This window comes from Staurois parvus, unplaced genomic scaffold (assembly GCF_062004578.1).
Source record: "Staurois parvus isolate SC_StPar_1 unplaced genomic scaffold, SC_StPar_1.0 ptg000318l, whole genome shotgun sequence".
NCBI classification, from domain to species: Eukaryota; Metazoa; Chordata; class Amphibia; order Anura; family Ranidae; genus Staurois; species Staurois parvus.
This window is the reverse complement of record NW_028318114.1, coordinates 5,351,861-5,378,017: the sequence shown is the minus strand read 5'-3', so window position 1 is coordinate 5,378,017 and position 26,157 is coordinate 5,351,861. Positions and strand designations below refer to the sequence as shown.

Below are 26,157 nucleotides of genomic sequence, written 5' to 3'. Positions count from 1 at the left end.
GAGACAGTCTCCTCTTCAGCTTGAGCCAGGCATGGCTGCTGAGGGAGAGGAGTGCCCAGAGGCAACAGGTGCACACTGATTAGAAAAGCCTGGCCATGATCTGGCTGATTAGAAGACTGCTGTAGTCACAGAGGAGAAAATAAAATGATTTACCATTAACAAACGTAGCACTCTCTGGTCCTGGGGCATCCAGTCCAACCTCTCCACTGCGCAGATTACGAAGAATAGCAACGGCATCCAGCGGGAAAAGAGGTGGCCATGCACCAGCCGCACTGTTTTCCCTATATGCAGCAACTTGCTGGCTTTCATGCGTGGGAGGCAGGTCTCAGTGCGCGGGAATAGGGGTGGACATGCAGAGTTCACCAGCTGTACTGCTTTCCCTATATGCGGCCCCAGCACCTTGCCAGCTTCATGTGCAGGAGGCAAGTCTCAGACCCACCTCCTGCACATGAAAGCCAGCAAGGTACTGCAGTGCAGCTGTATGTAGGGAAAGCAGTGCGGCTGGTGCATGCCCACCTCTCTCCCCGCCCACTTCTTTTCCAGGATGCCAAGTGCGTCCCCCATACACCTGTGCCTGGGCAGCCTGGGTGTGAGTATGAGACGGGACATGGAGATTGAATGACAATGTGTTAAGGCAATACACATGCATAGCTGCGGTTTTTCAAGCAATTTGGGAGTTTAGCATTACTCATGCCTCAGATGACACTCACCCACATATTAAGTGGTAGGCATTGAAATGCACGGGACTTGTTTAAAACGAGACCGTACATTAGAGATACACAAATGCTAACTCTTATCTCCACTCTAGAAGCCTCCCATAAATGAACGCTGGACAAGACCACTCTGTTTTCTCTTTTGAATGCTAGGCATGATGTTCTACACATCCTTGAAGCTAAGTCTCTGATTGCTCTTGACAAGATGAAGAGCAAATTTTATTTCTCGGCTAACAAGTGTGGCCACCCTCTAGCATGTACAATGCACCCTCGAACTCAAAAACAGAGTTTTTTTCCTCACTTCCACTTCAGGCTCCAAAAAATAAAGAGATTCTGAAATAGCAGAGGAATTCCGTAATTATTATTCAAAACTATATATTTGTCCATGCCGGGGGACCCTCTACCTTCCTTTCTTATCTTACCTCTATGCGGGATTATATTAATGATTCAGCTTTACCACGGGTCTGATGATTTGGATTTCCCTTTCATGGAAATGGAATTCCTTGCCACCACTACAGGATTGAAGAGTAGGAAATATCCTGGAATGGACGGCTTTACACCCCGTTTTTATAAAACAGTTGCCCCTCATCTAGTGCCTATTATGTGTCCTTTCCAAAACATCTTACCTGATTTTACCAAATTATGGGCTAGGGATTTGGGCTGTGAGATCACCATGGAGGAATGGTAAAGAGATTTTCAATACACACATAAATCTTCTATTTCCTGCTATACCCACAAAAAAAATAATTTCTAGATGGTACAGGGATCCATTATCAGTCCACAGGATGTTCCCAATGTCATAAGACACCTGCTGCAGATGTGCAGAGGAGAGGGGAACATATACATCTGGTGGGGATGCAGAGCAGTCTACCCATTTTGGCTTAAGTTTTTTTCTATATATAATGGGATTTATGATGAGTCTCTCTCTGTCACCTGACATTGCACTTTTGTCCATCTTACCGGGTTCTTATAAATCCCAAAAAGCAAGCTTCTTTTTATCTGCAGCACGAAAATTGATTGTCTCTTTATGGAAATACCCTTTTCCTCCATCATTCATTGGATTTACATAGTTAATGATATTATGGGGATAGAGGAACTGGTGGCTCAGGAAAATTATACATGGGAGGAATTCCCTGTGGTTGATATGGGAGCACTATTCTACCTCTGATAAACTGACATCCTTGGTGGCCTCAGAAAATATATCCACTATTTCCTGATTCTTTCTCATGTAGTTTTGCTCCGCCTTCCACCTTTAGGCAATATAATTTTGGACTGTTTGGACTTTACTCTCCCTCAATGACTTAGTGTACTGTACCCAAAGCTTCCCTTACCCTTTACTCCTTCCCACCTCCTTCTCTTTATCTGTTTTTCTTTGGAGTATACATATTTTTTAAACTCTTACTTATAATGTTTTTGGCAAATTTGGTCTCACTATTGACGCTCTTAAAAATATTGTGCTATTTACATGCAACTTACTGCCTGGAATAATTCTGTAAACTATTTTTTTTGGAATTTATGATATTTACTCTCTTTTTAAGATTGTGCTTGCAGACACGTTCATATATTTTCATTAACGGATTTTTGACTGATTGCGACATGTTTGCCTACTTTGATAATAAAAATATATTTAACCTAAAACATGATGTTTCAGCTCTCAAATGGTTTGTTGTTCGTCCAATTGCCTGAATAACCTTGAGTTTAGACCAAAAAGGCTAATTTCTATTCAATGTGAGCCTGAGGGAATGATGGTGGAGGGTGGAATTTGGAGGCTCTACTTTTTAATGGTTTTAGGTGATTGGTTGCAACACTTGACTCTGAACCCATCTGGAACTTAGCATTTTCCTGGTTTTATTTGGAATAAGAGTAATTTTAATTCCTTTTCTGATTCCTTCTCTGTAAAAGATATACCTTCTCCTTTGTGAAAGAAAGTTGATCTGTCTACTAAAGTATCTAAAAGTGAGTAACTTTTAGATACTTCGAACATTTCTTCAAGGGTTCTATCCCAGAACTTTACACCTATACTCACGTTCATAAAATAATTTAGTTTTCAAGAAAATGTTGCATTTCATAGCAGTGTCTAGGATCTATTTCAACAGCTTCTCGAGCCACTGCTTGATCTAGAGATCTTTTGTGCAAGACTTCCAGTTTCAAGACACTGGTGATTAGATTGTTAAGTGACTTTTGTTTTTCCTTTTTAAGTTTAGTGCATAGGAATATGAGCTTAACTCTGACCATACACTTATGGGCTTCCCTTAAAAGTTTGGTCAGGTTTTTGTAGAATACATTTTTAAGGGTGTTTTTGATGAGGGAAGATCACTATATAATGTTAGAATGAGGCATTAGTTCCATGATTCCATGATTTCCTTCTACAAAGAGAATTAACGTTTGTAAAGGAAATTACACTAAACAGTTATTACATCAACCACAAAGCTTTTTGATGTTAGGTCTCTTGGGCACGGGTGCCTGAATCCTTGCAATGTAAGTTCCAGCATGTTTCCTGAATCCAGAAAGAACAAATGCTCCATACGGCCATCCATAGACATTATGCTCTTGTAAACACAAGCCAAACATACAGGTGTATGCAAAGTTTTGCTACTGTAGTGTAGTGATTTTGATTCATAAATTATTAAAGAAATACTTTCAATTAAACTAATTATGAAATGTCAGCAACTTTGCAAGAACCATGTGTTTGCCCGGTATCAAACACCATTTCACAATAAGTTACTGAATGCAGATTCTTGTTTAAACATACAATAGAGCCACACAACACTTGACTTTAGCTTAACTGAAATGGACCAAAACGTCATAAATGGTAATTGTAGAAGACACATCTCTTAACATATGAATGACGAGAACACAGGCTGAGACAACAGGAAGCCTTGAACATAATATCCTTACCAAATAAACTGTATTTACTAAGTAAAGCCTTAAATGGAGGTTCATTCACAAGAAGGACATCAGTCTATGGCGGGAATAGAGACACCTATCATTGAACAGAGTCATACATCTTATGAAAAGTCAACTAAATGTTTACCAATGGGACACAGACAACAGAAAGCTAAGCATACACTTCCAAGGTGCTCACCCAGGCCGTGAACCTTGAAACCCAATTGCAAAACTGGATTTAAAAGTAAACAGCTGACATGTTCATAATACTATATATACTGTATATCATGACACCGAAATCAATTTAATAAAGTTGGCAACTACAAAAGAAAAACATGCAAAAGCATAAACTGGATATGATCAAGTCATAATGACATATGAGATGGATTGTGATTTGGGTAGACTATATCTGAGATTTTAAAGCAAATGATTACCAACATACGTGCCTACATCAGAATGTGGAAAGATATGAAATATCTGACATGATGGACTGAAGTAACAAGCGAGCAATAGCTAATAGAATGCCATAACAAATTATGGGAATATTATCTTAATATTTACCATTCTCAGAACAATGGACAGACATCAAAATAAAATTCCCATATAAGGAAGATGAGCCACAAAACTAAATTAAACATAATGGACATGATATAAAGAGATATTGATAAGAGCCACTTTCATATTTCAGCAGGACATATAAATTTATCAATAAAGCCATACCATCAGCTGGAAGATGACTCATAACAAGTGGTCACAATTTCATTCATGGAACATGACTGCCCCTAGTGGACAGGTAGAGAACCTCCAGAATCAATGGCATTCTGGCCGTTCAATCAGCCTACACCATGGGTGGACCTAGAGAACAATGGGTCTTTCCAATATATACAGTATATGCAGACCCTACTCTTAAATTTAAAAAAAAAAAAAAAAACACCTCTTAAAAAAAAAACAACCCGCTCTTGAAAGAAAAAAATCTACTCTGAAAAATCTCTTGGCAAAACTACTTGAGAAAAACACTCTGCCTTTGAAAAGTGCTTTTGAAGAACTTATTTTTGAAAACCTTTTTGTCCACCTAAAAGAACCTATTTTTGACCAGAGAAGAACTTTTGCCTGCTCATCCAATTTTTCCTTATTTCCTGACGAGAAGACTGTTGTTTCACCAAAATATCTCAGTAACCGCTATATCTGGGAGTGGTGAAAAATTGTGTCAAAGTGTCAAAAACTTTTTATTCATTTAGAATTTACTAGAACCTTGATAATATTGATATTGTGCTGAAATAATAAGATTGTGCATATAAATAGAGATTGCAGATTACTTCAAAATTGCATCGACTGGATCAAATCAGATTGCATAGTGTATGGAGAAAATTGCTTTGATTATGGAATAGAGTTTTAATTTTTTCTCTATATTTGGTGTTGACATTGTATTGTTTTCTTGAAATATCTGAAGTGTTTTCTGTGCATATTATATCAGGAATATTTTCCTAATTCCCTTTGGCCACGGGAATTGGAAATTATATCTTGAGTACTAAAAACTAAGATTTACTAACCACTGCAAGATTATTTTTGTCATTTACGCTCTTGTGATATATATATATTTTACGTTTGACCTATTTGAAATTGATTGTGGGTTATCCCTTGATTGTGTGTAGGAAATACTCATCACCAGTAGATTCGTTTGTATTAATATATATATATTGTGGGAACTTGCTTCAACGTGGTAGAGCTTTTAAACGCAAACAGCTACTCGCTGTCTTTTTCAGGGCCTTTTTAGCCCACTTTTATTTAAATGAAAGTTCAAACAGAAGTTTCCCACACAGGGGTATCGATCATCCACAAAACAACGGTTCAGCCTCCTGGCTTACACTCAGCTTGCTGTCTGTCTCCTGCAGACTTCTTCCCAAAAATATGGCACTTGCACACCGCTGGCCTCTAGCACACAGCTAGTCTCTAGCAGCCCCTTGCTGCTTTTGGCTTCCACCTCTCCTAGGTGAAGCCCACCTGACTTCCAGGCAGTGACCTCCTGTCTTCCAAGTGGAGCCCTCCTGACTCCTATCTGCCGGGGTGGAGCCCAGAACTCTGATCCTGACTTTCTGAAAAGGCCTGCACACACCTGTGCAATCAGTCTCCTGGCCATTCCCAAAACCTGGTCCCAGGATTGGAGATTTCATCCCTCCCAAATCGCTTTGAAATCTCCAGGCTCCAGCTCCCAAAAAGGACCTTACAAACAAAGGAGGAACGTGAAAAGCCACTTTCCTCCATATCAAACCTTTACCCTGGAGCCCCTCAACCTGCCTTGTTGAGAATCCAGGGTGACAGATCGCCACACTGTCACTATATATATATATATATATATATATATATATATAAAATATTTTTTTTATATAAATAATTTATTTATTTATTTATCAAACTGGTGATATTTGTGTATATGGTAAGAAATCACATTGGTGAAAAGAACTCAAGGAAAATTACAGTGTGGTGCTATATTTGTTAAGGTGTCCATATTATTGAATACTAATTAGGATATTTGCAGTAATGGCTGGAAGCACTGCGTTATTATTGTTTATGGGAGTCAGCCACCGCCCAATTTATTTATAATTAATTATCTCAAAAGCATCACAGGTATAAACAGTAGTAGCACAGTCTACTCTATGACAGTGAAATTATTAATCCCCTGCTGCCCTCTAGATGTGAGATACTGTATGAAGAATTGGGTGTAACTAATCGGGACCAATGAAAATGAAAAGAAAAAGATAATTCTTGCAGTTCAGCTTTAATTTTTTGTTTCAAGCACTCTTACGGATGTTAACAGGTGTGCATGGTGCCTCTGGCTCCCTTACCATATGACAACTTTTACTCATGTTACATGGGCAACTAATACATTTTAATAAAATAATATTTGCAATTATGATATGCAAATGTACATTTTTGTTGAGACACCAAGAATCATTGTACTCCATCCTGCTTGCACTGCCTATATCTGTCTAGATGAATTAGACATGGATACTTTTACTTAATATTACCTAATATTGTGAACACTGATATTCACATTTTCACTATGTTCACTATGTCTTGTATATGTAGTCCTTAGAAACTGAAAGTAAACAGCAGAGGAGAAGCTGCAAAGCATGCAGGGAATCTAGGAAGTTGTAGAAAGAGATGGCCAGCAGACAGGCAGAACTCACAACATGAAAGGAGATTTTTCCAAGTGGCCTGATCTTGGATTGTCAAATAAAATCATTCTTTGTATTTCTTCTGCAATGCTGATGTTATAAAATGAAAGTGTATGCTGTAACATACATCTCCTTTAAGAAGGCATTTTTAGTATCTTAGATAGTGTAGTATAGCTACCTTTTTTACTAACTTGCCATGGCTATCAAAAGTTAAAATAATCTTGTCTTTATATATTTTCACTCCCTGAATACAGTAATCATACATTTTCTTGGTATACTGTTTGAATTGATTTAGCATTTTTCCTTATTATAATTATGACTCACAAATGTTTAATTCAAAATCTTGCATTTTTCTTATGCAGATTATCACTGAAGGGCTTTTTTTGACAAATATTTACTGACTTTTTGGGATATCATGTGAAATGGTTTGGGATTGCAATTGTCAGCTAATGGAAATTGTATCTCTATATGTAGCGCCAGCTGAGAGCTTCAAAATTTTACCTAGCATGTGCTGACAACTCAGCTGCACTGGACTGCTTTTCTTTCTTTCAATCCTCTGCTTGAGTGATAGCTGGAGGTAGAGAGGAGGCAAGACTGGACACTTATTGGCTGCCAGCTCAGCCAAGGGCAGGACCCATCCATAGCAATCTGATTGGCCAGATAGCCGAGAGCTAAGCTCCACCCACCACCCGATAAGGGCAAAACTCTGGGACCTGCAAGGAGAATGGACTGCATGGAAAGAGGGGAAACATCTAGCCCAACAGATAGATGGTGTTTGGGAGAGCCTGTGTGTGCCTGGGAGGAGTGCCCCCTTTCATGGTGAAACAAGTGGCCCTAGGGACAGGGGGCTCAGGATTGCAGAAGAGCCTGCTGAGAGTGCCCAGGGTCTGAGTAGGAGGCTAAGGGCATCTAAGGCTACTGCCTGAGCCATGTGAAAACTCTCAAAAAGAGAGAGGCCTGCCAATCCAGTGAACCTCCTGTACAAAGCTGCAAGCTGCTGCCTAGGACATTATTCTTACTTTGGGATGGCTGCTGTTGCAAAAAGTCACTGTCTTACAGACAGTTAATCGAGAGTGTTCAAATTTTCACAGTGTTCCAGATGTTTCAGCTTCCACAGTGTTCCAGTGTCCACTTGCTACAGCAGACACTCCAGGATCTGCAAGGGTGGTAAGAGGTCTGTTGGCCATTTTGCAGGTCAATTTGATTGCTGTTACCATTGTCATTGCTCATAGGGAAGTTTTTTTGGAGGGTATGATGCTTTTTTCTGCAGTGGATAATAAATAGCCCATTTTGGAAAGGGAGTGCTCATCTATGGGTCAACAAGGGCCCCATCATTGTTATTGATTATAGAGGGCAAATTGTTGGTGCCCACTTAGCTGGTGCCTCTGTGACTGAAGTTGCCAATTTGCCATGTCATGAGGTACAGTATCAAAGGTTATGGCAGCATATACAAATTCCAGGAAAGCAGTGTCTGATAAGCACAAGTGCAGTTGATGTAGTCAACTGACCAAAAGAAACAAAAGGAAATTGTGCAAGATTATGATCTGGAATAAGAAAACAACTGCTGCAAAGGTGACTGCAGAGCTCAATCTCAGTCTTCCATAGCCTGTGTCGATAAAAACTGGCTCAGACACAGCAGCGGAAGCCATTGGCTCCTACTGATGTCAACCACAGCGAATGAGGGGGGAGCTTTGGCTCAGAAACAAGCACTGTGAGCAGTGGTGTATTTAGGTATTGTGCTGCCCTAGGCAACACAAAAATCATCTCACCCCCGCAGACACTGACCAACACCCCCCCTTCCCCCTCCTGCTGAGAGAGCCTGACATTGACCAACAACACCCCTGCCCCCCATCTGGGAGAGCCTTCCACTACCCCCCCTTCCCAGCAATAGAGAGAAAGACACCCATCTTCACATCTATGGACATCCCCAGGAAAGAGAGTCAGGCTCTACATAGACCATCAAGCAGCCAGCAGTCTCTATCGGATCCCACCTGGTTCCTATGGCACACATGTCCCTTCTTCCATCCCTTCTTCTGGGGAGGGGTGCTGCCCCCCTGAAAAATGCCACCCTAGGCAAGTGCCTTGTTTGCCTTCTGGTAAATACACCCCTGACCTTGAGTTCTCAGCAGGGGGAGGAGTCAGGAGTGCCAGCGGGGTACCCAATGAAGAGGAAGATCGAGGCTGTTCTGTGCAAAAGCATTGCACAGAGCAGGTTACTATAACATGTCATACACAGAGTCACATTCAGAGAATTCAATAAAGTCCTAATGAAAAATTTCTGGCACTAGTTTTCTTAAGAACTACAGTACCTGTGCGTAATTCAGGCAAGCATTTGCACTGGTGTCGATAACATACTTCAAATTCAGGTAGTTCTTACTACTACGACTTTAGGAACCTGATTCTATGGCAGCAACAGATTCTTAATGTGATACTAAACAGTGTTAATTGCTGTAATTCATCTACATAAATCATATATATATATATATATATATATATATATATATATATATATATATATACTGCCACTGCATTTTTTTGTAAATCTTCTAAACGCCTTATTTCTGCAGCACTGTTGTGTGGTCACATGATCTTTCCCTGTTCTTTGGCATCTGCAGGGAAAGGTGCATGGGAGGGGTTTCTAGTACTACAGTGTGAGTTTGTCTGCACAGCCCTGATGTAGTCACATGACTTAAAAAAAACGCTTTAGAAGAAAAATTCAACATTCAAATGATAAATATCAAAAAACTGCTTTACAGCTCCCTGTACATTTTTATTGAACATCAAATGTATATTTTGTGTGCATTAATATGGTGTAGGTGGAGTAAAAGAAAATTGACACTAGCATTAACTTCAGATGACATCTGCATTCAAGGCTCTTTTTTTACTTTCCAGGTATTATCAGTTACATTTGATATATTTATTACCGATTTATATTTAAACACTTCAGCTTCACCAACGTATCTGTATATAGCCATCATACCATGATACCCGATACTGTTTTTTAAATCCAACGGTCAGCTCTCTTGTAATAGCAATCAGAGCCGCTAACTAGCTGCTCGATTGCTGTTACAAGAAGTAGGAAGGGACTTTTACCCCATTCTGCTACCTTCCGTAGCTTTACAAGGATCTCCCATCCGATTGGGAGTCTGATCAAGGCAAGCTGATCACAGAGCTGAACAAAGACTGGAACGGCTTTGTTCGGCTCTATAATATAATAACCTGGAAGTGATGATCTTACATCACTTCAGGTTTACTCAGCAATAAATGGCACCATTTTAAAAAAAGAAAAGCATTAATTCACACCAAACTTGTATGCTTTTAAGGACAGAGGAGAGATTTGGGAATCTGTCCATAAAAAGTACCTATCACATGCCTATTGCTGTCGCAATGGATGTTTACATTCCTTGTGGCAGCAATAAAAGTTATTAAAAAAAGCCTAGACTAATCATAATAGTAGCTGTAGGGTGTCATTAGCAGATGCTGTTTGCCTGCCAAAAGGTCACAGATTTTTTACTATATGTACAACAATTGCATGTAAGAATTAATGCATGTCAGCACCTTTTTCACTTTTTCTGAAATTGCAGTGGTAAACACGTGATAACAACTTATCTCTTTTCTTTAACATTGACACAATGTTTTTAAATAGATGCCCTAACATCACTCTATTGTCTATTTACTTCAGCTATGTAATCTGTTAAATGCTTATTAGATATATACAGTGTGGTTGTATTATTTTGTGTATATGAAAGTTATCGTGCTCATTTTATTTTAACGCCTAACATGAGCTACAGAGGTCTGAAGCTTTGCACTGTTTGCCTTGTGGTATGTGAATAAAGTGAATATTTTGCTGAGCCTTAGGACTTCTTTATTCTTGCTTGGATTTCATAATTCAGATGGTGGATTATGAGATACTTAATGAGCTTCTTCTTGAAAATATATCAAATAGGATCACAAAAAGACAATGATTATTCAATGAACCACTTACATACAGAGCGCTTCCCAAAAGAGATTCAACTTTTAATGCAACAAGGAGTAACAGGATGGGATACTCTTCCCCTTGTGATGTCACTGATCCAATGAGGAAGTTGTATATTCCTTCTTAGGTGATATATACATTTTTCCTTATTATAGGAGGAATGTCACTGCTCAAGGGCTTCCTGCTTTGGGAACCTGCTGAACACTGTAAACTATCCTACAGACCACATTATCTAGCGATGATTGGCTGGTTTCTAAACCTTTTTTTGAACTGATCCATTCCACCATGGTAACTGATGCAGATAGATTCAATCATCTCTTATTATTTTCTTCCTGACCTCTAGTTATATTTACCAGATGGGTTCATGGGTTTTTTTTTTATCAAGGTAATTTCTAGAACTTATGATTTGGCATAAGGACAGCTTCAACCTTTGCACTTTGCATTCACATTCGGGGAACAAACCTGAACTATCTTCTCATTGTTTATCTCATATACTGCTTCTATTTATTAAAGTGTCACTAAACCCACATCATAAAAAAATATCAATAAAATGCTGTAGTACACAATGTTCATACTCATTATGAGATTAGTTTTTTGTACTCTGCAAAAAACCTGGTTGATCCTGCTGTTCTCCATCTCCCCCTTCTGTCCAAATCCCCAATGCAGCTAGGGATTTTGCAGAGCAGTGCTGGCAGCTCTGTACATGCTCAGTTTTCGGTGAATATCTATGCTGAGCATTTCCTCCCTCTTACATCTGAGTAGCCCGTGTGACTACAGAGTCACACATGTGGGTGTATACAAAGTGGTAAATGTCAGCCCACTCCCCCCCTCCTCCTCCATGCCCACTAACTAGCTAAACACAATGGAAGGTGGGATATTACATGTGTGTTGATGGAGGTCTCACCTCCCTTTTATTCTAAGACACAAGCTAGAGGAATGTGACACAGTCTGGGACTGGCAAAAATCCACCCACACCATGTTATTGCCAAAAAGTAATAACAATTGTATTTCAAATATATATATCTATATAATCATTTAAAACAGTTTATTGATATTAATTATGTATTCTTACTCTGTATTCCAAAGAAAGTGTTTATTTTTTTTGAACATGTGACCAGCAGCAGTGGACTAGAAGCTTCTCCTGCCATTGTTTCCTTGCACACAGGCTGGGAAAGAGCTGGGTCATGTAACAGCTGTAGATGGATTAGGAAAAATGTACTTGGGTGGTTTTTTTTTATTAAAATAATTACAGTGCCATCATCCACATACAGAAATAGAGGTAGAAAGGTAATGTAACCACTTTTAGCTTTCAATATATGAAAGCAGAAAAGGTATATATTTTCTAAACTTGCATGTGTGGATCCAAACCCATTTTCAATAGAGTAGGAAAGGGTTCAATCTTCCATTGGGGACATTTTTTCCTGTGCAACTGTCTAAAGCTGGGCATACATGTACCAAATGTCAGCTGGTCAGCAAGAACTAGACAATGTTCGGTATGTGTGTACTCCTTTCTGTGTACTCTGTGTGTACTCTGACTGGTCATGCTGGAAAACCAGCATTTGATTAGTGCATGCAGTTGATGGCTGCAGCACTGATCTGTGTATTCTGCTGGGGCCAGGGGGGACATCCCGCTGCAAGAATACAATAGCGCAGTGGGAGAAATTACTGCATACATATCGTTTGTGTTGATGCAGGGATCTGGTAATTTTTTTTTCCAATCCGCTAGTTTCTCAAAAAAAAATCAACATACCTTCTTTAAAAGAGGTTTTTTCTTTACTTTGAAGAGGTCTACTTTGGAGATATCTCCTCTTGTTGTCCCATGAGACAGAAAATGCAAAAATGTTTACAAATACGAGTAAACAAAAAACAAACCAACAAAAAAATATCCTATTATAACGAAAACTAAAAGCTTTGGCTATATATACTTTAACCAGTTCCCAAACACGTACCCACTGGGGCACACACCAGGTGCGATCTGTGATCACTGTGTCCTTCGGACACAACTGATCACGCGTCCAGGTAAAGGGCCAATAAGAGCGGCATTTTACCATGTGATCAGCTGTGTCCAATCACAGCTGATCACAGTGTAAATAGGAAATGTGGGTTATCGGCAGTCCTTTCCTCATGCTGACAGCATGTGAGGAGAGGAGAGCCGGTAGGCGGCATTTCTCAGAGAGGATATATACACTGATCATCAGTGCCCTGATGATCATCATAGTCCCATCAGTGCAGCTAATAGTGCCCATCAGTTCTTTGTATCTGATGCCCATCAGTGCTTTATATCAGTGCCCATCAGTACTGGCTATCAGTGCCTCCTCAGTGCTGGCTGTGAGTGCCCATCAGTGCTGGCTATCAGTGCCCATCAGTGATGCCTGTCAGTGCCCATCAGTGCCGCCTATCAATGCCCATCAGTGCCACGTATCGGGGCAGCCTCATAATTGCCTCATCAGTGCTTTTTTTTTGTTTGTTTAGCATAAAATAAAAACCCCAGTGGTAATTAAATACCACCAAAAGAAAGCTCTATTTGTCTCAAAAAAATTATAAACATTTATTGTGGGTACAGTGTTGTATGACTGCGCAATTGTCAAAGTGTGACAGCACTAAAAAACGAAAATTGGCCTGGGTAGGAAGGGGGTAAAAGTGCCTGGTAGTCAAGTGGTTAAACATAGGGATGACTGCTAGACCATAGAAAAGTCCACCATTGGAATTTGATTATATAGTTATATAATTAGTCAAATTATTTCAAAACCAACCTTCACATATAGGCGTGGGACTCCAACCATTTTTTGTACATGTAAGTAGAGCAGATGTAGATGGTTTATATCCAGAACTACATGAAAATGCTAAGGTTTCTTTGTCCTTAAAACTAGATTTATCAATGCTTACTCTTCCGTGAGTAATCTCTGGTGGGCTGCACCTGATATCTGTGTAAAACAAAGAAAGAAAGAAAGAAAGAAACGTTATCATTTTAGGGCATAAAAAAAAGACAGTCAACTTTAAAAATAAAAAATGTAGCTACCTAAAATTTTGATTTTTACATGGTTAATAAGGTTGAAAAAAGGCACAAGTCCATCCATTTCAACACGTGTATGTGTGTGTGATATTATTTTATTTTCTAAAAATTCCCATAGCCCTGTATATTCTGCTTCTTGGGGAAGACATATAAAAGTTTTTTGAATCTGTCAATACTCTCAGCTAGTGGCACTTCCTTGGGGGGGAGTCCTGAAGTTTTACTAATGAGCCACAGGTAAACAGTCCACAGGAAAACCCTCTTTTCCTCTCATTTCAAATTGTACCTGCATATCCTCTTCACTGACCTTGGAGTTAACAGTTTATCACAGCTACAGGAGTCACCTTTGATGTACTAAACATCAAAAGATACACTCATGCACTGCCACAACTAAATACTGTATATAAATTGAAGCTGCTGCAAGCACTCTAATGTGTTCCTAAATATATAAGTAAAATACAATAAGCTAGTGCTGCATTGCTCAATAAAAATCAAAGAGACAATAATATTGTGAATCAAATTACATAAAAACAATAAACAACCTGCTGGGTCCCAAACACACAAAAAGCGACAGATTAACAAAACACAGTGGGAAATAATGACCATAATCTAATTTCCAATTGTGCGTGGAAGCCACCATCTTGCTACACCCAGTCAGGGGCTGACTGACAACTCATGGGGCCCCCAGGCAATAAGGGATCATGGGGCCCCTGTGTCCTTGCCCAAACTCAAAACAGCCTATGAAAAAGGTACCAGGGGCATCTCATGGGGCCCCCTACTGACCCCGGGCCCTCGGGCAGTGCCCGAGTTTCCAAATGGTCAGTCCTCCCCTGCACCCAGTCCATCTACATGGTTTTATATGCCTGAATGGGTTCTGTGAATCCCATTTAATATGTGACTAGTTTTTTATTTGTTTTTTAATGTGTTAAAGATTTACTGCACTATGGGAAGTCCTCTGTTCCTTTTTTTTTTAGCAGTTTTCCATTGAAGTGAGATCACAAGGGATCTCTATGCCTATACTTGTGGAGACCTGTAGAATTAAAAGATTCAACTGGATATTGATCTGACAGAGTGCATTTGACCTATACAATTTATAGGTCAGGCATTTAGGTGAGCGTGCATGCTGGAAGATAGAGGAGTATGAATGGTGACAACCTATTTTTGCATGTCACCATCAAATTCTTTTAAATATTGGAAGGATTTAGGATAAAAGACTGTTTTACATATTTACTCTTTAATTTAATTTTGGGACTTCATTTTGCATTTAATTTTTTATTGCCACATGCAATTTTGGGGTGTACCTACCCAGCCAAAGGTTTACTATTGGTATTAACACCACCTTCTCACATAATTGGGAGTTGATCTATGAGACTCATTCACTTTATATGCACCAGGTTCAGTCAGGAATTATTCTATCACTTTTATTTGGTTATTCTAATTTAGTATTTATTTTTCACTTATTTGTATTTCACTTTTACACTGAGTTATTGTCATTATTCTCCACCGTGTTTTGTTAATCTGTTCCTTCTTGTGTGTTTGGGACCCGACAGGTCATTTATTTGTTTTATCTGATTTGATGCACAATATTATTGTCACGTTTATTGATAATTGATATAATTTTTTTTTTGGGGGGGGGTTGTCTCTGATTTTTAGTGAGCAGCGCAGCACTAGCTTATTGTATTTTACCTTTGATATACTGTGCATGTACATTGTAATCATATCTCCTCTTATGCGCCTTCTCTCCAGACTGAGTAACTGTAATATATGTAATCATTCCTCATAGCTGAGGTCCTCTAGCCAAATATTATTTTGTTGCCCTTCCTTGAACGCTTTCTAAATCAACAAAGTGTTTTCTGAGGATTGGTGACCAAAACTGAACTGAACTATATTCAAGATAAGGCTGAACCAGTACTTTATATAGGGGTAGAATTATTGATTTATTTCTGGAATGTATGCCTTTGTAATGCATGACAGTATTTTGCTAGCTGTGACTTGGTATTGTGTTCTATTGCTCAGTTTGTGATGTACAGGCACCCTCAGATCCTTTTCCATCACTGATTTTCCCAGTAGAGCCCCTCCCAATGTGTAATTTGCATGTGTACTCTTTGCATCCAAGTGCATAATTTTACTTTTCTCTATACTGAACCTCATCTGCCATGTACTGTATCTGCCCAACCCCCTATTTTATCTTCCTGTAGAGCCGATTCACATATATGTGAATTGGATGCATTTTGAAACACAAATATGTGAGTGTGGATTCAGTGTAAATTAAAAAAAAGAGTCCTGTCAGTTTTCTGAGCTCAGGTGCGAATTCAGGCTAATTGACTTCTATGGGAGGGCTTCTAAATCGCACATGTCATCATAAAATCCTGTCTTGAACCTGATATAAACCTGACCTGAATTGCTGAACAACTACTGTGTCAGTTAGCTGTGAAAACGGAGCTTCAATTTGCACTGCACATGGGTGAATCCACACTAAGATGATGCTACGTCCTGTGCTGAAGTTTTTCCCCACATAATTTGGTAACACCAATATACATTGATATTGAGCTTTTGATTCCAACCTCTATATCATTAGTAAATAAATTGAACAGCATTGGCTCTAAGATAGAAACATGGGGTACACCATTTTCAAATTTAAACCATTCAGAGAATTAATAAATATTTATCACTACTCTCATGTAACCAGTTTCCTATCCATGTACATACAATTTAATCAACTCCAATATACCTTATTTTATATATTAAACCTTTATGAGGCACAGTAAAATGCTTTAGCAAAATCTGGACTTCCACCAACCCCAAGGTTTTCACTTACTTCCTTATAGAATGATAACAGGTTGGTGTGAAAAGAACAGCCTTTCATACATGCTGGTTGTCACTTATGCCAGATTTATCAAAGACACATTTCTGTATAGATTTCCTTACCTTTCCCTTAAACACTATGATGTTAGACTGACTAGTTTGCAGTTTCCTGGTATACATCTCAATATAGTTTTGCAAATTTATACCACATTTGCTCTGTGCCAATCAGTTAGTACTATTCCAGTCAGTAAGGTGTCTTTAAAAATGAAAAAAATCAGCTTTGCTATAACTGAGCAAAGTTTCCCAAGGACTCATGCGTGTATGTCATCTGGACTAGGTGGTTCATTTACAATACGTATCTCTAGTCTCTTTTATGTCTGGTTTTTATCATTAAAATTATTGTTAAGACTATCAAACCACTCGCTTTATTTGTAAAAACTGAAGTGAGAAAATGTAACCCTGTGTTCATCTGTTATGGGGCCTATCTGTGCTTTAATAACCTTTTTAGAATTGATATATTTGAAAAAATCTTCTGGATTTGTTTTACTTTCTATAGCAATATGTTTCTCATTTTCTGTTTTAGCTAACCTGATTGCTCCCTTGCATTTTGTACATTCCTTGTAAATGTGGAATGCTGCTGGTGTCCCTTCTACTTTGTACTTTCTTTGTTCTAACCTTTTTTTTTTCATTTATTTTTTTTACACTAGAATTTAGCTTTGTGTACTCTTTCTGTTCCAAATGAAACTTGCAATGCTGCTCTAAGCTGAGACAGAGATCTCCTGCCATCTGTGGTAAGAGAGCTGGCCTCCATGCACCATGCAGAGGTGTAAGAGCATTATCAAAGAGAAGAAAAGGTGTCACTTACCAACCCAGTGCATTAGTATATAGATGAATGTGGCCTCAGCCAACATGGCTCCAGCTACGCCCTCCTGCTGTTTCACCCTGCTCCCCAGGACTTGGTTACCAAGGTGGGAAAATTAATGCAAGCATAAGCATTATTAGCATTATCATCCATGAATAGAAACAATACAGTGTTTGTTATGGATGTTAGAAAACTGTGAACTGGTAGTGTGATAATAGAACAAAAAAAGAGAGAAGCACACAAAAAGATGGAAAAAAGAAAAATATCATATAATGATAAATTAAGAATAAAATTAGGATGCGAGAATGAAACAAAGAATAGGAATGAGAATACAATGGGAAATTAAAAAAAAATAAAGATAAAGAAAAAAGGTACGAAAATATAGAAAAAAAAATCTTTATTTTTTTTGTTTACTTTTGTGTCATTTTTGTTTCTTTATTATTTATTTTTTTCATTCCCCATTTTATACTCATTCTGTATTTGTTTCATTCTCTCATCCTTTTTTTCGCTTAATTTATCATTATATGATATTTTTCTTTTTTCATTCTGTTATCACACCACCAGTTCACAGTTTTTCTTAACATCCATTACATACACCTGTATTTCTATTCGCAGTCAATGGTGCTTATATACAGTGAACCCATTCTTGGTTCTGTTTTCCCCACCTCTGTGACCAAGTCCTGGTGAGCGGGGCGAAACATGTCAGAGGGGCATGGCTGGAGCGGCACTGGCTGAGGCCACATTCATCTACATACTAATGCACTGAGTTGGTGAGCGCCACCCTTTCTTCACTCTGTGTACTCTTTGTTGCAATTATTTGGTCCCATTGTGTGTTGTGCAGTAAAGATCTCAGCTTATTGAAGCTAGATTTTTTTTAATTCTTGTCATACAAACATGCTTTCATGTAACTTACAGCAAATGTGATTACACCATGATCATTATTTCCCAACCTGTCTCTAACTTGCAGGAGTTTTTAATGGGACACACTAGAGGCTGAGGAATGACCAGATCGATTCTGATTGGTCAGCGCCATCACAGTGAATCTATCTAGTCCATCACAGAAGTACTGTACAGAGAATAGGGAGAAATTGGGGGATTTTAAATCCCAAGACTACTGGAACAGCTACAGGAGTCCTGAAAGCTCAACATTGCTGAAGCTGCGTGAGGATCTCTCCTGTTAACCTTTGATGTGCTGGTGTGACATGATGCCTGGGACCTCAGTAATGCATGGTTAGACCTCTTATAAAACTAAGAGGTCAACAGAGGAGGTGAGCAGTTTGGCTGGCACTTGGTGGAGGATTTGGCACGTTTGACTTGGGCACATAGTTTACATTTTGGACTTTGTGACACAGATTTATTTGGGCACTTTGGGCAGTTGGACTGCACTTGTACATAATTCTATAATCTGGATTAAGAAATATGTGAGAATATTTGAATATTTGGGGATTTTTTTGTTTTGATTATAGTCATTTCTTGTGCATGATTCCCTTAATTAGTTCACATAAAGTAATGCTGCACATTTTTTTTATTTTAGATGTTGAGTGTAAAACACTTTATTGTGCTGACAGCTTTATTTCAGTTGCTATTGGAGTTTATATTATTTTTATTATATAAGTGGTGTGCACAAGCTGCTTATTTATGCAGTTTTATAACTTGCTGCCACTACTCTTTTTTTTTTTTTTTGTATTGGTGATAAAATATCTCCTAGTTTGAGCCCCACTCCCCCCACTATTCCACCCCCTTCTATATCCCATTGTCCCACAGACCCTTGCTCTCCACGGCATATTCTTTTATTCAACTTTATGTTACCATAGAAATTAAATCAAACAGAGGGTATGGGGACCGTGCTGCTGAATGGCCATTAGTGTATAGATCTACACTTTGCCACTGTAAAACTCTTATTAATGGAGCTTCTGTTTACCATCTGGCAACCTTTCTTCCCCACCCCACCGGTGAGAGGGCTATAACAAAATGGAGGCAGTGGCCACAATATGCAGAATACCAGAGCCTCTTCGGCACCAGACTCTGAACAGTCCCGACATAAAGAAGTCGCAGAGCTTCATGGTACTCCTAATCCCTCAAATTCAGGAGCATCTGCTCATTCTACAAGGAGCGCTGCAAAATCTGAGCCTGGGATGGAGGCTGAACCAGCTATGGAGGTGAGCACTTACTATGACTCTTTGGGTTCCCACACAGACCTTCCTGATCCCATCTCCACTTTTTCAACATCTAACCAGCCTGTCTCACATACCACTCTAAAAGAGATGTTACTGTCTCTAAGAGCCTCCTTACACTCTGATATGATGACGCGTATAAATCAGTTTAAAGCAGAAGTACAAGAATTGGGTGACGGGAAGGAACATATTCAGTGGAAAAATGGGTGAATTCACATCCTCCTACAACACCATGGTTGATGCCCATAATGCAAAAGATGACGAACTGTCCTGGCACAAAGTCAGATTTGCTGATTTGGAAGACCGATCTTGGTGCTATAACATAAAATGTTGTGGCATTTCAGAAACTATCCAACCTGCTCAATTACGGCAGTATGTACAGGCACTTTTCCTGTCACCTGTTACTGCTTCAATACTACTCCAAATCACTGATTTTCTCCAGCTAAGAGAATGAACATCCTCTTACTCTTTCCCCTGATCTTTTCTGCAGTCTCCACTTCTCCTAGTTCTTACATTTTTATTTGTTTGCCCATTGCTTCTTGCACCTGGGTCAGTTTTCATGACTTGGTCATTCTCAATATGTTGTTGGTTTTATTCTCTTGTTTCCCCTACAGTTCAATTCTGCATGACTTGTCCAGATAACTTTCTGGTTGCATATGTTTTGTACAACAGGCTGCTTACCCTGCTAAAAATGTTAGCCTTCCTATTATTTGGGTGGTTGGTCACAGTGCGATATTGCCATTTACTAGACTTCCCACTTTACCATGAGGTTTAAAGTTATGTCTATCAATGCACATGGGCTGGACCATCCAGCAAATTGTCATCTTTGTGGCAGGAGGCCTGTAAACTTTATGTCAATATTCTATGCATGCAGGAGACACATTTTCAATTCAATGTTACCCTTAAATTTAGCCACAGAGACACATTTGTTTGGCTTGTTCACCTTGCAAAAAAGGAGGATTTTAATTGCACTCAAGGACTCCATCTCATTCACTCTAAGGGACTTTGTACTGGATCCTGACAGTCAAATCATCATTGTTGTCTGCAAGATCAATGCTAAACAGTATATATTAGCCAACCTATACACCCCTAACTCCCACCAGATCCACTTCCTTCATAAGCTCTTTTGGAAAATATCAACAATTAATGGGGTAATCTTGTTGTGTGTGGTAACTTTAACCTCATTGTAGACCCGTTGCTGTATTCCACTTCCACCAAAGGGAGGCTTCTTACAGAGGATGTCTGCGATGTTTGGCAATACCACAGAGAAAGATTTCACCTTTTTTCCTTCCAGGAACAATTTGTATTAATGTGTAGCTTTATTTGTCACCTGGTTGGACCACGCTACCATAACTAAAACAGTGGAGGGGAAGGATACTGTATATTTATGGTGCCATAATACTAAGGTTATGAAAACTGCTTGAAACGCTACTTTGCTTTCCCAGCATCTCCAGGAGTACTTCACCCCCTCAGTCTCAGATCCCTTCCTTCTATGGAATGCCCATAAGGCATATATGAGAGGCATAGGGAGAGATTTACAAAAGCTGGGTCACTCAGAATCTAGTGCACCTCTGCATGGTAGCCAATCAGCTTCTAACCTCAGCTTGCTTCGTTTCCTTGCAAAAGTGCACGAGATTCTGAATGAACCAGCTTTAGTAAATAAACCATAGTCTTACAGCTTAGTGTATGGGTTAAAAAACAACACAACCTCTCCCTTAACACTATTCTTTCTGACATTCACAACTTAGAAACTAAAAATATAATCAACCCGACCCCGCTCAGTTGTCTACTTTATCCAAACTCAGGTTTGGGCTAAGGGGGTTACTAAGTGATCAATATAGCACATCTCATGCTCCAATATTACGTTAATGATAATAGAGCAGGGAATTTTTTGGCAAACAGACTTAAAACACACATAAAGCTAAGACAAATATCCACCCCCTCACCAAACACAAAATTTCCAAATACCCAGGATACTGCACACTCTTTTGCAGAGTACTTTGGTCCTTTTTTAATTTAAAGACGATGCTCAGACCCCACAACCTTCAAATTCAGATATTGCTGCCTTCCTAGCTAAGTTGCAACTTCCTATGCTATCAGAAGAACAACTGTTTTGGCCAAATTCACCCTACAAGATTGACAAAATTATTGACTGATTACTAAATGGCAAGTCCCCAGGTCCAGATGGCTTTTTGAATGAATATTACAGATTATTCAAAAACCTTTTTTTACACCTCATCTTAGGAAAAATAAACCAAACAGTGAGACAATTCCATCAAAGAGAGTATATTTGAAAATATCTTAGTTAATATCTTAGTTAAAACCTACATAATTTTCTTATTAATTATTATTTGTTTATACTGTATAAAAAGGACAGCACACATTACAGATCTATTACAGATCTGATTTAATGTCTATGGATATATAACTAGTGATAATGGTACACCCTTATAAAATCAATGTGTGGTAATAGTAATTTAAAGGCGTATGTTTACTTTATGTTGCCTTCATTTTTTTTTTTTAATTGTGCATGTTCTTTGATTTATCCTTGCTATGAAAACATGTTTGTACAACTTACAATCTGTTTATGCAGTACCTGTCAGAGCCTGGAATCTGCGGTGAGAGACAGTGTTTCTTCTCACTGAGCCACCTGGAATGCTGGACAGCTCCCTTGACAATTCTTTGGATGATCCTGCCTTTGCCCTGTTTTGTCTTGAACCTTGAACTCCTTGCTCCTCCCATGAACTTCCTATAAAAGCCATGTCTCTGCACTTCCTGGTTGCCAGATTATTGTGCCTTACCAGCCAATATCCCGCTTATTGTTCCTGCTGCCATCTACACCTCCGCTACCGACCTTTGGCTTGTTGCTGACCACGATTTCGTCTCATCCTCATCCACTACCATCTGTGACCGACCCTTGGCTTGTTTGACTCTGCTTCTGCTTATCCCTAATCTGTTTGATCCGCTATCGGTTACTGGCTTGCTCATTCCCTAGTGGGGTGATCCTGAGATCTGCGACCTGGTATTGACACGCAGCCAAATCCATCTCCACCATTAGGAGCTCTGGTGAAAACCGGTTAATGCTTAGACCCCGCACCTCAGGTGAGCCTGCGTGATTTCCCAGGGTGACCTGCCTGTGTACCTATCCTGCTGGTTTAAGGTAAGCCTTACACTGTTATAGCAACTGGTCTCTGAACCTGACCCAGATCGTGACAGTACCAGAGCAATAAAAACTAGAAAATCAAGTTTCCTGAATATGATTTTACAAAATATTTCCCTTTCTGTTGGGTTTATTTTCATGGTTTTACTTTCCAATCTTATGCCCTGATGGAGAGGATACAAATCCCTGAGCTTATTTGTGCATCTACACTTGAGCTGCTATTGTTTTTACTTACAACCATCAAAAAACTGATAAGTAATGTAGTACAACTCTACAGCTATACTGTAGCATATCACTCAGGTGCTGCCAGTCAACCTGGACATGACTTGGGAATTCAGTTCAATGAGCTGCACCAGTCCATAGAGGTCTATGGATGGTCTGTTCAGGTCCGTCTGAAAAACTAGCAGGTGGACTCAATTGGACCGTCAGTGTGAAAGGGGCCTAACAGGCTCTAAGGCAAGCATATAGCCTGAAATGTCCATTGATCCTCTCCTCTGTCAGTCTCTGCTTGTAACCATGCAGTTGCCTAGGTGATTTTGCTACCTCGCCTCTTACTTATACCTTATTGTATTCTAATAATAATTTTTGTTCCTTAGTGTCTGTTGAATACAGATTAATATGCTACTTCTTAACTGATCATATTAGATATTGATTCATTTTGTATCAGTCCTATATGCTATATCTTTATCACCTCTCTGTGTATTTACTATAGATTGATGACTTTTGGGGGCAGTATTATTATTGTGTTTTGTTTACTTATATTGTTATACTTATGTCATTTTCATTTTGTGAACATGGTTTAATATATAGTGAAAAATGTATGGAAAGAATTGTGCGCTGCCAGAAGTCAAAATGACCACTCTATAAAAAATATACAACAAATGTACATATATGAAAACTACCCAAAGGGCTGCTGCCTACACAAACTGTTTTCAAATCAGTGAATAAACAATATACAAAATAAAATGTGTGGTGCTGCCTATCTGGAAAGCATACATCCAAATAGAAATGTGCATAACCAAAAAAAGTTGAATAAAAGCAAACAACCAGTGAATGAAGTCCATGATAATGAAAAAATCTGTGGTAAAGTCTCTTAAATGTATTGAAATCCGTAAATGTGCTTCACCATTGAGTGAAATCAAACTCCACATTCCGATCATGTAAACCGAGGAGATGATGCAACGTAGGTATGGAGTAACATGTAAGGAAGGATTAGGCGAGTGACAGTATTGGATGCCAAAAGCCAGTGGAGTGAAGGCTGAGGTATACTCATGTTCTTTATCTTTTGCATGAGTTGTCACTGATTTAATGTGCATACAGTATGTTTTATTAAAGCATTGATTTTTATTCATACTACACTATGGTCAGCTATCTCTGATTTGGAGCATTTAGAGAGGTGGCCACTATCTGTTTCCATGACTGGAAAGGTGTGCATGTGCAGCAGTCGAGGCTGATAGTGAGCTGATCCCATCGCTACTAGATCTTGTGGACATATCATGTGATCTGTGGCTGGTTATTTACCTGGAACAAAGAAATGTATCTGTGAGGCAGCTGTATCTGGAGATCTACTGTCTTTGAGCAATGTGAGACCTGTCAGGTCTTATGAGGTGAGAGGCCATCTATGAGCACAGTGGTGATTTACACGAAGGTTCACTATGTTTGAAGTATTAAGTGCATGTGGAGTTTGATTTCACTTATTCAATGGGGAAGCATGTTTATGGATTTCTATACATTTAAGAGACTTTATCACACATTTTTTCTTCATCACAGACTTCATTGACTGGTTGTTTGCTTTTATTCAACTTTTTTGGTTATGGACATTTATATTTGGATGTATACTTTCTAGATAGGCAGTGCCACACATTTTATTTTGTGAACATGGTGTAATATGTTTTTGTTGCTAATCATACTATCTATGATATATTATTTGTGGTAAACACTAGCCCTTTCATTAACAATTAGATGGATTGCTGCATCGTCAAATATTTCAGAATTTACAGTGCATGTAATCACATTATGAATTAACTGCCCACTTCCCCTTCTCGCTTTGTGCACCAATTTTTTTTAAGAGTTAACACTTCGTCACTTTGTTTACAGTCTTCAGTACTAGGAGTTGTGTTTCTAAGTTTTCCATATACAAACCTTCTCACAATGCAAACTTGCGATCAGGATCTTTTCAACCATGTGATTGCTGTGACAGCCAATCACGCTGGTCACATGACCCATAGACCTGCCTCTACCTCTGAGCTTTTAGAACCCTTAAGGAGGAGGCAAATGGTGCCAAAGGGTCAAAACTGATGGTTATTTTTATAGGTGCTTTATACTTGTTTAGAAATACCTACATGCTTTTCCTGCTTTGTAATATTTAGGAAGGGGCTAAGGAATAATGTTTAACATAGTTAACCCAATCTGTAAGTGTTTGCAGTTCCTCATTATCAGCAATAAACTAGATATGAACACATAGGCACTGTGAAACTCCAGAAATTCTTAGATTCAGCCATGATACCTTCTCCTTTAAAACATCTTTAAAAGGTAGGAAATATCTTTAAAACATTGTTTAGGTATGCTGTGTGAATGGGATCACATACAGTGGAGTTTTCTCAAATTTGCTATTGCTATTTATTGAGCAAGTGTCACCACTTTATGAGCAGTAAAAATGTCCCAAAACACCTTTAAGTGTTAGACTGATGCAATTTGTCTCATTTTGATAAAAATATTAACAATGTTGTTTATTGTTGTCATTGGTGTGGTAAAATGTTATATTGGATACATGCTGATATACACAGTATCATTACCTTCACATATTGGTGGTGGTGCATTCCATTCTCCTTCAGATGTACAGAAAACCTCAGAGGCTCCTTGTAGTTTCTGGCCAGCATTTGTACATTCAAATCGTATTACCTGGCCAACAGAATACTCTTCTTCATACGAAGTAGTTAAAACATTTACATTTTTGTTAACTGCAACTGGCGGACAGTATCTAACTGAAATGGAAAATAAAAACTGATTAATTTGATTATTTATGAAATTTATGCAAAAGTTTCTATACCAAAAGTATAGTAACAGTGGTCTATTTACATATAGGTGTGGAATTCACTAATTAAAATGAGAGCTTCATAAATTATAAAGATACATTTTTAAAGAAATTTGCATTGCCAGTAAAATAGTAAGACCCATAACTTTTGGGGTGGTAGGAATTGTAGATAAACCTCAAGGTATCCAGCAAGAAATATGCAAATCAGAGAATGAAGACATATTCTTGTCATTTAGAAAAACAACCATAGATACAATGCTTCTCACCAGATACAAAAATCAATGTACATTGGACCCTCTTTTGCCAGCTGTTAAAGGATAAGTTCACCTTTAAGAAAAAAAAGTAATAAATGCACATTTTT

At 38.7% G+C, this 26,157-nt stretch overlaps 1 protein-coding gene across 1 annotated transcript in view; it reads right to left on the bottom strand.

Annotated features, from left to right (window-relative positions):
- CFH (complement factor H) overlaps positions 1-26,157 on the bottom strand; it is a 324,533-nt gene that overhangs the window by 219,568 nt on the left and 78,808 nt on the right. The window contains exons 5-6 of the mRNA XM_089683641.1: positions 25,558-25,746; positions 13,505-13,675 (exon numbers count right to left, since the gene is read on the bottom strand). Coding sequence (XP_089539767.1) covers positions 13,505-13,675; positions 25,558-25,746 — 360 coding nt within the window. The remainder of the gene's footprint in view (positions 1-13,504; positions 13,676-25,557; positions 25,747-26,157) is intronic.